At 41.1% G+C, this 12,548-nt stretch overlaps 2 protein-coding genes across 2 annotated transcripts; both read right to left on the bottom strand.

The window, feature by feature from the left end:
- Nucleotides 1-2,574: 2,574 nt before the first annotated feature.
- On the bottom strand, nt 2,575-3,477 carry LOC127258250 (uncharacterized). Its single transcript, XM_051285034.1, has 2 exons — nt 3,126-3,477; nt 2,575-2,975 (listed from the first exon to the last, which is right to left on the bottom strand). The coding sequence occupies exons 1-2, from the start codon at nt 3,475-3,477 to the stop codon at nt 2,575-2,577; spliced, it is 753 nt and encodes a 250-aa protein (XP_051140991.1).
- A 4,017-nt stretch (nt 3,478-7,494) lies between these two features.
- On the bottom strand, nt 7,495-8,283 carry LOC127258242 (uncharacterized). The gene has a single exon (XM_051285021.1). The coding sequence runs from the start codon at nt 8,281-8,283 to the stop codon at nt 7,495-7,497; it is 789 nt and encodes a 262-aa protein (XP_051140978.1).
- Between the last annotated feature and the right edge of the window lie 4,265 nt (nt 8,284-12,548).

The raw sequence follows: 12,548 nt of genomic DNA, 5'->3' as shown, positions 1-12,548 counted from the left end.
ATTGCGGCGCAATCACCCATCAATCTGACTTCTTCCTAGTCAACCGTAGTCCTGACCACACATAAAACAACTATGGTGCCGGCTGCAAACCAACTGACCGTGGTCCCGACCACAAACCAAACGACTGCGGTCCCGACCACAAACCAACCAACCGCGGTCCCAACCACAAACCAACCTACTGTCAATCAGCCGTTAGCTACACCAACGACCTCAGCCGAACAACAACCTGCTCAACCAGTCGATCTTCCAGAAAACCTCCCGATCGCTGGTCACCGACCACCGCACAACCGACCCCCCTACAAGCTGAGGTAAGTATTTCCTAATGCTCTTAAAAAAAAGAAAATACTTACTTCAACCATTAACTTCAACTCTCTTACTGTAGGTACACCGACCGGAGGAATCGGCGGGGAGGCCAATTTCTCCTACAATTTCGCCTCCACCTGCTTTCCTACCACTACAAGTGACTGACGTGGTCGCAGCGATGCCCGACCAACCTGTCGCCTTCCCCGACCAGGTTGCGGAACCATCACAGGTAACTGCCAAGATCCATATGATTCTTTCATAAACCTCTAACTCTTGTATAATATTCCAACTAGGAACCTGATGCAATTGCAGTGGTATCCGAACCCGACCAGGTCACAGAATTGCCCGACCCAGTCGTGGCACCACCCGACCAAGCTGCTGCCGCGCTACCCTTACAACCAGCCGCTCAGCCTGTTGGTGAGGTTCCTCCTATTACTCCTCAACTAGTCCAACCGATCCCCCCGCCTCACGACATAAAAGAGATTTCCTCCTCGAAGTCGGGTGAGGCTTCAGTCAATTTTGCCCCAAGGAGTTCGGTTAGTGTTCCCTCTCATCCATTTTCTAACTTTCTCCCCTTCTTCCTTGCTTAACTTTCTTCGTTTAGGGGATGGAGTTGGCCATCGCTCACCGTCTTCCACCGGGAGATGAGTCAATTGCTGGCCCGACAACTTGCCATGGTGCTTCCACGACATTCTGACTCATGGCCCCTTTTGAAGCCACAGCCGCCTTAAATTAGGTAAAATTTATCCTTATATTGTAATGAGTTCACCATGTCTCTCTGACTTAACATTTTCCTTTTGCCTCAGGCTGCCTAAGAGATGAACGTTTTGGCCCGAGTAAACCTTCCGACTTCTGCCAAATCCATAATAGAGCACTGCGCTGACCTATCCTTCACCGACCTGAGTCTAGCCGACCTCGAGGCTTTAGTTCAGGTTGCAATAGATTTGTTGGTGCAGCCTTCATTAGAGTCAGAAGCTCCTCCCGTCCTCGATCGGATGATGGCAAGGATCACCGAACTTCGAGCCGAACTGCCTTTGATCCGACCTCCATCATCTGAGGCCACATCATCTCAACCGACCGCTGATCCAGCTAGTCTTGAGATAACCTTGAAGAAGGTCAATCAAGACCTTAATCTTGCCAAGGCTACACTGGAAGAACTCCGACAAGCGCGACACATGCTGGCAGCTGAGATTTCTCAAAACATAGAAGAACTCAAACGCCTCCAAGATCAACTGGAGTCCATGGATGATAGCATCCAGGAAGGGAGTCTCCTGGTGGAGGCACATTGACAGACCCAGATGAATCTCTGTGAACAACTCCAAGCAACCATACGAATGCGACTTGTTCGGGGACACGAAGAAGCCTATCAGCGTCGGCAGGCCACAAAGTTGGAACTAAAATGGACCGATCTCCAAAATGCCCTTAAAGCCCTGCTTTCTTCTGTAACCCCGATATAATTTGTACAGAGTTCCAGACTTAATCTATATACTCTATTTTCAGAACAAAGATCCTATGTTTTTTTTGCGCTTTTACTAAGTCAGACATCAAAACAAAGATCCATATTTTTTGCACATTTAATAAACCACAAATTAAACACCACAACACCTATATAAACTCCATACCTCTCACTACAAATATCATCAGCACACCCACATCATCACTCAAAATGGTTTCTCCTCGCATTTGCGTCCCTTCGTCCAACTGGCAAGGTTCTTTGCAACCATTCCTAGTAGGAAAACACCCCATAGGTGATCATGCTGAAGACCTGATACAGGTGCTAAAACAACTGGACTTTAAATTTAGGTTCTCTGGCAGAGGCGGGAGAACCATACATCGTACGATCTGACTGATGGAGCGTATATCCACTGGCTACGAACCCCTTACTGACATACTCACCCGCATATCTGACCTTGATCATCATCTAGACATGATAGATCATCATGTATCGGCAATCCTTCCAGACCTCAGCTGGAACAACATTTTTCATCAACAAAGATCAACAATTTCTAGACTGCGCGTCCTTGTTGAACGAGAGAATCAATCTCTGCAAGATATGAAGGTCCGCACCGAACAAGATCTTCAAGAAATGCAGGATCAGTGGGATCGCTACCGCCTTGATTTGGACGACCTCTTGGATGAAGAACCTGAAATGGTTTCTGCAAGTTGGGATGAAACCTCTAAACCAGAAGACAAATATCCTTCTGATGATTAGAGAACCCTTTTTTAATAGGTTTGAACCCTTTGAGGGGTTCCTAGATTTTATAATAAGAACTAATGACAATGTTCTAAAAAGGCAGGGTAACACATTTTCAGATACTTAGCATTAATATTCTCATGTACCAGCTTTCCTTCTTGATTTACGATAATAAAATCTCCATTCCCAATCACTTTATGAATGATGAAAGGACCTTCCCAATTGGGGGACCATTTCCCTAATTGGTCCACCTTCTTATACGTAGGCAGAATTGTTTTCCAGACCAAATCTCCTTCTGTAAACAACCTTGGGGACACTCTTTTTCCATAATATTTTGCTCTAATCTCGCTCTGTCTAACCACTTGATCCAAAGCATTCAAACGATCTGTGTCCACCTCCTCTAGTTGTTGCCACATCTTTTGTGCATATGCCTCATCAATACATGCTGTTGTAACTCTGGGTGAAGACACAACAAATTCTGCCGGTAAAACAACATTTTGCCCGTATGTTAACTGGTATGGGAAAAATCCAGTAGATGTATTTCTACTATTTCGGTGGGCCCACAACGCCTGAGACAACAATGTGTGCCATTTCCTTGGATTTTCTTCTACCGTTTTTCAAATGATACCGATGACAATCTTATTTGCTGCTTCGACCAACCCATTAGCCTGTGGGTAATATGGTGAAGAGTGATGCAATTTGATGTTAAATTCGGCTAAAAACTCAACAAATTTCTCCCCAGTAAACATCAACCCTTGATCGGTTGTAAGAGTGTGTGAAATCCCAAACCGATAGACGATGTGATTAAGCACGAACTCAATCACCTCGTTATGTGTCGCATTCTTCAAAGGGACTGCCTCTACCCATTTGGTGAAATAATCAGTTGCTACCAGAATGAATGAATGTTGTTTTGATGGCGTCGGATGAATTTTCCCTATTACATCCAACGCCCAAGCTTTGAATGGCCATGGCTTAATCATTGCTTGTAGTTCTACAGTTGGCAGATGATTTAGTGGACCATGCCTCTGGCATTCCTGACATCCTTTAGCAAATCTGATGCAATCATAAAAAATCTTTGGCCAATAGAATCCCATACGATGAATAGCCCATCGCATATTTAATCCTGCTCGGTGCGCCCCACAAATTCCACCATGAACCTCTTCAATTACTTTAATGGATTATTTCGGCCCCAAACACCTCAATAAAACTCCTTCAAAGGTTCTTTTATACAGAACCTCTTCAATAAGCTAGAAACGTAAGGCTTTCAATCGAATGCCAACAGGTGTCACAAAACTTGGTGATTCCAAATACACCATAATTTCTGTTCTCCAATCAGTCCCAGAATCGATGCTCTCGATCATTTGTTGGCAGGTATTCTGAGCCAAATTATCCGCCAACTGATTCTCTGTTATTGGTGCATGCTTGAAAACTACCTCCGCAATTCTGTATAACAGATGACATACCAAATCTCGGTATCGACGCAGATGAGGATAATTACAAGCGTACCGTTTTAACACTTGATTGATGACAAGTTGAGAATCTCCACAAATTAGGACCGATTGTACTCCTTTAGTGATAAATGCTTCCAAACCCAAAATCAGTGCTTCGTATTCCGCAGAGTTATGAGTCATCTCTTCCATTTGAAGCTGCAAACTAATTTTACTGGTTCCTGGTCCTTCTAGTATCACCCCTGCTCCTTACTTTCCTTTTGAACGAGAAGCATTAAAAAATATTTTCCAAGGACTGGTGCCTATATACGGCACTACTTTGTTTTCCAATGATTCATCGCCTGCAAATTCAGCCAACAAGTCGGCTACAACCTGCCCTTTTACCACTTTGATAGGTCGATGTTGCAGCGCGAAAGGAGCCAATTTGATGGCCCATTTCATTAATCTTCCATGCATGGTTGGTTTGTGCAGAATTAATCTGATCAGATCCATTTTAGAAATCACCTCGGTTTCTCTTGGCAAAATATAATGTTCAGCCGAGTACACGCAAAAACTAAAGAATAGCACATTTTCTCGGGCATAGTATAATTTAACTCTGGTCCTGTCAGAGTTTTACTTAAATTATAAATAGCCCTTTCTTTACCATCTTCCCATTCTTGCGCAAGCAAACTACTTACCACATCGAAACTGTTTGCAACATACAATCGGAGGGGTCGATCACCTTTTGGGGGAACCAACACAGGTGGTTTGGTTAATACCTGTTTGATTTCTTCTAATGCCTTCTGCTGCTCCTGACCCCAAAAGAAATCGGCCGCCTTATTCCGTAGCAACTTTGTGATAGGTTTTAACTTCCCTGCAGCATTTGATATCAAACGCCTTAGGTAATTTACCTTTCCCGACAAACTTTGCACTTCTTTGACCGACCGAGGTGGCCGCATTGTCAAAACAGCCTTGGCTTTGTTTGCATCAACTTCTATCCCTTTTTCATGCACTAAAACCCCCAAGAAATTCCTTGCCGAAACTCCAAAGGCACATTTCGTTGGGTTCAGTTTCAGGTTGTACTGCTTCATCTGTAAAAAAGCATTTTTTAAATCAAACAGATGTGTGTCAAAGTCAGTAGACTTAATGATCACATCATCGATGTATACCTCCATTGACTACCCGATCAGATCATGAAAGATGGTATTCATTGCCCGTTGGTAGGTTGCTCCAACATTCTTTAAACCGAATGGCATAACTGTCCACTCGTAGATTCCCAAAGCTTCTGGGCATTTGAATGCGGTTTTGGGTATATCTTATTCCACTAATGATATTTGATTATACCCTGCATATCCACCCATCAAACTTAAAATTCGATGCCCTGCTGCCGAGTCGATCAACATGTCAGCTATGGGCATCACATACTCATCTTTTGGAGTGGCTAGATTGAGATCTCTGAAATCAATGCAGATTCGAATCTTTCCATTTTTCTTGGTTACCGGAACAATATTGGCTAACCATTCCGCATACCGACATGGTCGAATGAATCCCACCTTCAACAGTTTCTCAATTTCTTCTTTGATCTGGGGCATCAATTGTGGACTCACTCTCCTTGATGGTTGCTTATACGGCTTAAACCCTTTCTTAATAGGCAACATATGTTCTATCAAATCGCGCGCCAATCCGGGCATCTTGGAGTAATCCCATGCCAGACACTCCATATGGTCCCGAATTAACACTACCATTTGCTCCTGTTGGTTTTTAGACAACAAACCACTTACCCTGACCATCTTGGGTATCTGTTCGATTCCTACATTATACTCAATGAGAGGATCCTGAGTCGACAAGGAAGGTTCTGTCTTTTCCAAGAGATCAGGCCAACGAAAACCTTATCCCTCGCCAACATTATTGTTGGAACCTTCCCTATTATGTAACCTAACCATTAATTGGTTTAAATAAAACTGCCTAATTAGCTTATCACATCTACTTATTTCTTTCATAATTAAACTTAAATAAATGAAAAAGTTTTTTGGCTAACGACAGAGCCATAAAACAGAAGAATGTTTCTAATGAAATACATAACCTTGCGCAGTGAGCCTACAGCCCTTCTAGGGATATTCGTCTACCACAGTTGTCCATGAAATCGGCGGTACGTACTCTGAATAAAGCACCGACTCTTCCACACCTTCTGTGGAGCCGAACGGATTGGTGCTGGCTTCCATGGTGAATACCTGATCTCTTTCCCAAAACATGATCTGTTGATGGAGAGAAGAAGGCACGCATTTGGAAGCGTGAATCCAGTCTCGCCCTAACAAGACCGAATAAGTAGTGTTGGCATCTACCACGAAGAATACTGTTGAAATCACCTTTGGTCCGACTTCAATGGGTGCCACCATCATCCCTTCTAGTTTGGTTGGTTGTCCCGTGAAGCTTGTCATCTCGATATCTACTGGAGACAGGTCACCAATCCCTTTGCCCAATTTTCTCAGAGTTTTAAGAGGCATGACGTTGAAGACGGCCCCATTATCAATAAAAACCTTGTTAATTGGCTTACCACAAATGTGAGCGTTAACATACAATGGTTTCAAGTGTGGGATTGCTCCTTCTGGTATAGGCGGAAAAACCATAGGTGGGGGACTGCCAGTCATCGCCGCCCACTCTGGTTCTTCTTCTTCCAACTTTGCCCAGATGGGCTCTTCTTCTTCCTCGAACCATCGCATATCCGTCATCCTGACTTCGAACCCGGCTTTATCAATCCTCACTATCTTGCTGCGCAAAACTCTTGTTTCTTCTGGTGCAAATGACCCGAAGATTATCTCAGGAGTCTCTTCCTAGGCATCTCCTATTTCAGGATCAATGTTGATCCGTTTGCAGAACTGACACTGAAAGCACTTGGCCTTCTTGATAGGCTTTCCAATCTACCAGTACTCCTGTAGTCGGTCGCTCGAGGTTTTACTTTTGGGTGACGACGCCTTCTTCCCTTTCCATTTGTCTGCTCGCTTTACATGTCGAGCCGCATACCTGCGCTTAGCATTACAGATTTGTGTACGATTGATACCTGGAAACTGGGGATCTATGTCTATTGGCAGAGGCTTTCTGTTCCGGCTAAATTTGTCATGGACTGGCTGTGGTTTGCGCGTTGGTCGATCTTGTACTACAGCTTTATCCTTCAATTCCACTTCGAAGGATCCATCTTCTTTATCCCATTTCTCTGCCACTTTGGTTTCGCAAACTTTGAACTTGTCTTCTTGATCATGTTCCTTCTCTTTGGGCTTACGCTCATTTCGCTTGGTATTTTCTACAGCATCACTTTGCGTATCTTGTGAAGAGCGCAGAGAGATCACAACAGTAGTCACCTTTGGGAACGGCTGGTGCTCCACTCCCATTGTTACATACTTGAATCTCCCTGCTTTGATAGCCTTCTGTATTTCCTTTCGGAAATGCGTACATTGATTAGTGTAATGCGTAAAAGAATTATGCCACTTACAGTATGGCCTCCATTTTATCTCTTATTTCGTTGCTAAATGCTGCCCGTTAGGAATGCGAATTTGCCTATCTGCTAGCAGAATATCAAAAAATTTCGTCTGCTTTAGACGCATCAAAAGTCGGTTGTTGCTTCTCTTCAGTCTCCGGAAGGGGCTTCAGTTTGGAACACACAAAAGGCTTGCCGTTTACAATTTCAGCTGCCATTTCTTCAATGCTGTTTCCCTGCTCATCATCTGGCGCATACATTTCTGTATCGACACTGGCCATCTGTTGGACCCTGTTCCGTCGGAAATTATGATCTTTTTCTCTAAAAAGAGATTCTAGCCTTCCTTCTTTGGAAGCCAAACTGGCCGGATCCTGAACATCGTGGGCTGTCAATGCCTTCCGTAGTCTTGTATGCATATTCCTGACCACTAAATTGGTCATCTCGCTTTCTTCAATGATTGTCGGGCACCGTTCCTTCATTAGACGTATCCGCTCTATAAATTGATAAGCAGTCTCTTCTGGTATCTGCCGGATCTCTAAGAGATCTGTGAGTGGGACCTTCGGGAGTGGATTAAGGAATCTTGCATGGAATGCGGCCTCCAGACCTTCCCAAGTTTGCAACTGTCCTGGCGGTAGATTAGGGAACCATGAAAAAACGGTTCTTGTGAGCGATAATCCAAACAACTGTAATTTGTAAAACGAATTATTGCCCACTTCCCCCAATTGAGCCGTGAAGCATCCCACATGCTCAATGGTTGAGGCTCCATCCTCTCCTGAAAAAGAATGAAAATCGGGTGGTCTGTAATTCCTCGGAAGGGGGTGCTCATTGATAATTCTTTTTGGGAATGGCCTCTGATATGCCAGTCTATTGGCCGTTTGAGGATTCATTCCAAAATGCACCCTCAAGACTTGAGAAATCTCTTCCTGATCTACCTTGGGCGGAACAAGGTCAAATACAGGAATGAGATTGTGAGCCTGACCGCCCAATCTTTCTTCTCTGGGGTCGGTTGGTTCGGCCCTAATGCCCAATGGAACGTTGTTTGGGTATGTTAGGAGATTCTTTCCCCTATCAACCCTAGTAGTGGTACTTGGAAATGTGCTGTCTACATATGAAGGCCCCGCCAAATTTGCTTGTAATCTGGATGGTGATAATTCTGGCGGTGTCTGGGTGGGTTGCAGAGTAACCCTTGATATAGCATATTTTGTATAAGGTTTTGTTGCTCACACAACATGTTTTGCATAGCCAGAGTATATTGATTGTCCAATTGTTGAACATAGGACACCCAGTCAGCAGATGCTTGTGGTGTTTCCCCTGCGCTCGGCATGACAGTTGGCGAAATGTTTTCTCCCACCGGTGCTGATGATGATTGAAGTTGTGAACCTGCCATACAGATCCTTCCGATGATTCCGCCGGACCTCAGTCGTATGAAATTCTTTGTTGATGTAGGATCAGCAATCTTGCCTTTCTCCCACTGTGGTCGCCAAATTGTTGATGCTATTTTTCAACAATAAAAAGTAAAATCCGAAAATAAAAATTATCTTCGAATTTGATAAAATAAATGCTTGAGATTAAGAATCTCTAGACACTGTAGGATACATAAATAAAATAGGAAACTAAATACTACAGACTGAAAAAATAAAGTGGTGATCCCCAAAAACAATTCTCTTGAATTTGATGTCGATTGAAGATGGTTTTTTAGGTCCCGAACAGACCTATTTAAAACCCAAATCAACTGCCACTACCAAGTCGTGCCTTTGTATCCGCTCATCGGTTGAAACTTCCTTCAACCGTCCGAAAACTGCTTTTTCACCCGACCTGCATATCTGCTGCTCCGTCTCCTCTTATATGTCTTCCACTTGTCTGACCTCATTTCACCCGACCTATATAACGCCCGACCTTATCAAGTTTGTCCTCTGCGTCTGACCTTATCACGCCCGATCTCTGCACCCGACCTTATCATGTTTGACCTCTGTGCCCGACCTGATCACACTCAACCTCAATGCCTGACCTTATCACATCATACCTTCGCGCCCGACCTTACCACATTCGATCTTAACGCCCGACCTTATCACGTCCGATCTCCGTACCCGATCTGATCACATCCGACCTCAGTGCCCGACCTTATCGCGCCTGACCTCCGAGTCCGACCTGATCACACCCGACCTCAGTGCCTGACCTTATCAAGTCCACCCTTTGTGCCTGACCTTACCATGTCCGATCTTAACGCCCGACCTTATCACGTCCGATCTCCGTACCTGACCTGATCACATCCGACCTCAGTGCCCGACCTTATCACGCCGGATCTCTACACCCGACCTTATCATGTCTGATCTCTGTGCCCGACCTTATCACGCCCAAGCTCCAGGCCCGACCTTATCACACCCGATCTCTGTGCCCGACTTCTGTGACCGACCTTATCCTGTCCGATCTCTGTTTTCTCTCGAGGAAGCCTTTTCCTTAACCGAGCTCGGACTTATATTTGGATTCTCTTTTTAAGATCCTATTACTATTAACAAGCCCATTAAACTCTGCATCACTCCTTAACCTAATTTGATAGACCCATTTTCGAAAACCCTGCCTATCGTTTTTTTGTGCTCAACAATAATTAATATGATCTTTTATTTATTTTTCTTTTTTTTTTGTTTGTTTGCTAATACACTCTCAAATTAAGTAGCAATCAAAATTTTATTATTACATGTTCACCCGCTCTCTTACAAGGTGTATTCATTCAGGATGTTATTGGATTTCAAAAGTTTATGAATTTATATGTATTTAAAAAATCTACATAGTTTATATTAATTTTTTATTAATTTAAATAATTTGTATAAATTTAAATGAAATATATTTAAAGATTAAAAAAAATTAGATAACTAAATAAAAATACAAAAAATATAATAGATAAAATAAATTTATATGAATATATATCATATATAATTGATGTATAATAATTGTAGCATAATACTATTTTTATATATTAATATTTTCAATTATATAAATGTGTATCTATTAATAATTTAACGGAATATAGTTAGTGTTTTTGGTTCTTGACTGCCTTTATTTTTTATTATATAGCACTTTATGAGATTATACTTTGTGCTCTATAGTTCTAACTACAGTGCTTTTCGTATTTGTTATATAGTGTTTTAATGTAATATATTTAGCGCTTTTGTTTCATTAAAGTTTTTTTTTATTATGTAGCACTTTATGATATTATACTTTGTTCTCCATAGTTCTAATTACAGTGTTTTTCGTATTTGTAACATAGTGTTTAAGGTAATATAAATAGAGCTTTTGTTTTTTCACTGTTTTTTCCTTTTTTATTATATAGCACATTATGAGATTATACTTTGTGCTCTAAAGTTATAATTACAGTGCCTTTCGTATATGTTAAATAGTGCTTTAAGGGAACACAATTAGTGCTTTTATTTCTTGACTGTCTTTTCTTTTTATTATGTAACACTTTATGAGATTATACTTTTTACTCTATAGTTCTAATTACATTGCATTTCTTACTTGTTACATAATGCTTTAAGGATATATAGTTAGCGCTTTTTTTCTTCACTTTTTTTTCTTTTTAATATATCACTTTATGAGATTACACTTTGTGCTCTAGAGTTCTCATTCTAGTGCTTTTCGTATGTGTTACATAGTGTTTTAAGAGACTATAGTTAGTGTTTTTATTTCTTGACTGCCTTTTCTTTTTATTATATTGCCCTTTATGAGATTATGCTATGTGCTCTATAATTCTAATTAAAGTGCTTTTCGTATTTTCTATATAGTGCTTTAAGGGAATATACTTAGCGCTTTTGTTTCTTCACTGTTTTTTCTTTCTATTATATAGCACTTTATGAGCTTATACTTTGTGCTTTAAAGTTCTAAATATAGTTCTTTCGTATATATTACATAGTGCTTTAAGGAAATACGGTTAGTGCTTTTATTTCTTGACTGCCTTTTCTTTTTATTATATAGCCCTTTATGGGATTATACTTTGTGCTCTATACTTCTAGTGTAGACAATTTGATCCTCTATGCTTCCTAGTGTACAACATGCACTATATATCCATATGCATTATATGAACTTAAGCTTGTGACTTTTTTTACGAGTAATTTTAATTGTACACTTCATGCTCTTGCTTGAGTTTTGCGAGTTTGTTCTTGTTTGAGTGTTGCAAGTTTGTTCTTGCTTGAGTTTTGTGATTTTGCTCTTGTTTGAGAAAGTAAGTTTACGGATTTTTGAGTTCGTTGTTGCTAAAAGTGAGGTTGAATTAATTTTGAGTTGGATGTTATTGGCGAAGTGTAAGGAGTTATTTTTGATGTATTGTTTTGCCTAGGCCTCGTAATATTATCGTGAAAAACTAAAAAAAAAAAGAAGTTGCAAAAAAAATAAAATTGTTGCAAAAAAAAAACCAAACTGTCCAAAAAAAAACAAAATAAAAATAAAAAAGAATTCGAGCAGGAGGACTAGAGCAATTTTTTGTCGATAATCTTGTTTGAGTTGTAGTTTTCTTATACAAGCTCCATTTTACGCATATCATATGTCATTGGAAAGCTTGTGAAGTGAAGAAAAAGATATATTAATTAGTTTATGTGAATTTGTAGTTTACGTTGATTATTCAGTTTTGGGTTTTTGAGTTTGGATTAATTTTGTGCTTTTCATATTTGTTTGACACATTTTAAAAGGTTTGAGTATTGTGGTGATTTGGTAGTTGTTGAGATCTGAATCAGATTGTGTTTTTTGTTAACTTGCATAGTTCCGGAATTTGTGTGTTGTGTCCATTTGGTCATTCGTCCGTAAATGAATGAGCTTGGTTATTTGCATTGCATGATTGACACTATCTTGAGCTTTCTTTGATTGAGTCGTGTTTAAAGTTTCTTGTCCACTTTAAAGGCATAAGTCACTCAGGTTCCACCTTTACGACTCCATCAATGCACACTTTAAGAGCTTGGAAACTCTATCCATTTGTCGAGAGGTATACACGAGTGTGCGAGTGGGGGGGTTGTGAGGACTAACTTTCAATATACATATACTTAGCTTGCTTTGGTGCAGGTATGGCTTCCTTAGACGATATCTTAGCTGCATTAAATGAACAAAGTACACTTCTAAGAGGGATGGAAGAAGAGTTAGGAGGAAAAATGGATGATGCGCTGACTTA

Source organism: Andrographis paniculata, unplaced genomic scaffold (assembly GCF_009805555.1).
Source record: "Andrographis paniculata isolate CXL003 unplaced genomic scaffold, ASM980555v1 Contig14END, whole genome shotgun sequence".
NCBI classification, from domain to species: domain Eukaryota; kingdom Viridiplantae; phylum Streptophyta; class Magnoliopsida; order Lamiales; family Acanthaceae; genus Andrographis; species Andrographis paniculata.
This window is presented reverse-complemented; position numbering and strand designations above follow the sequence as displayed.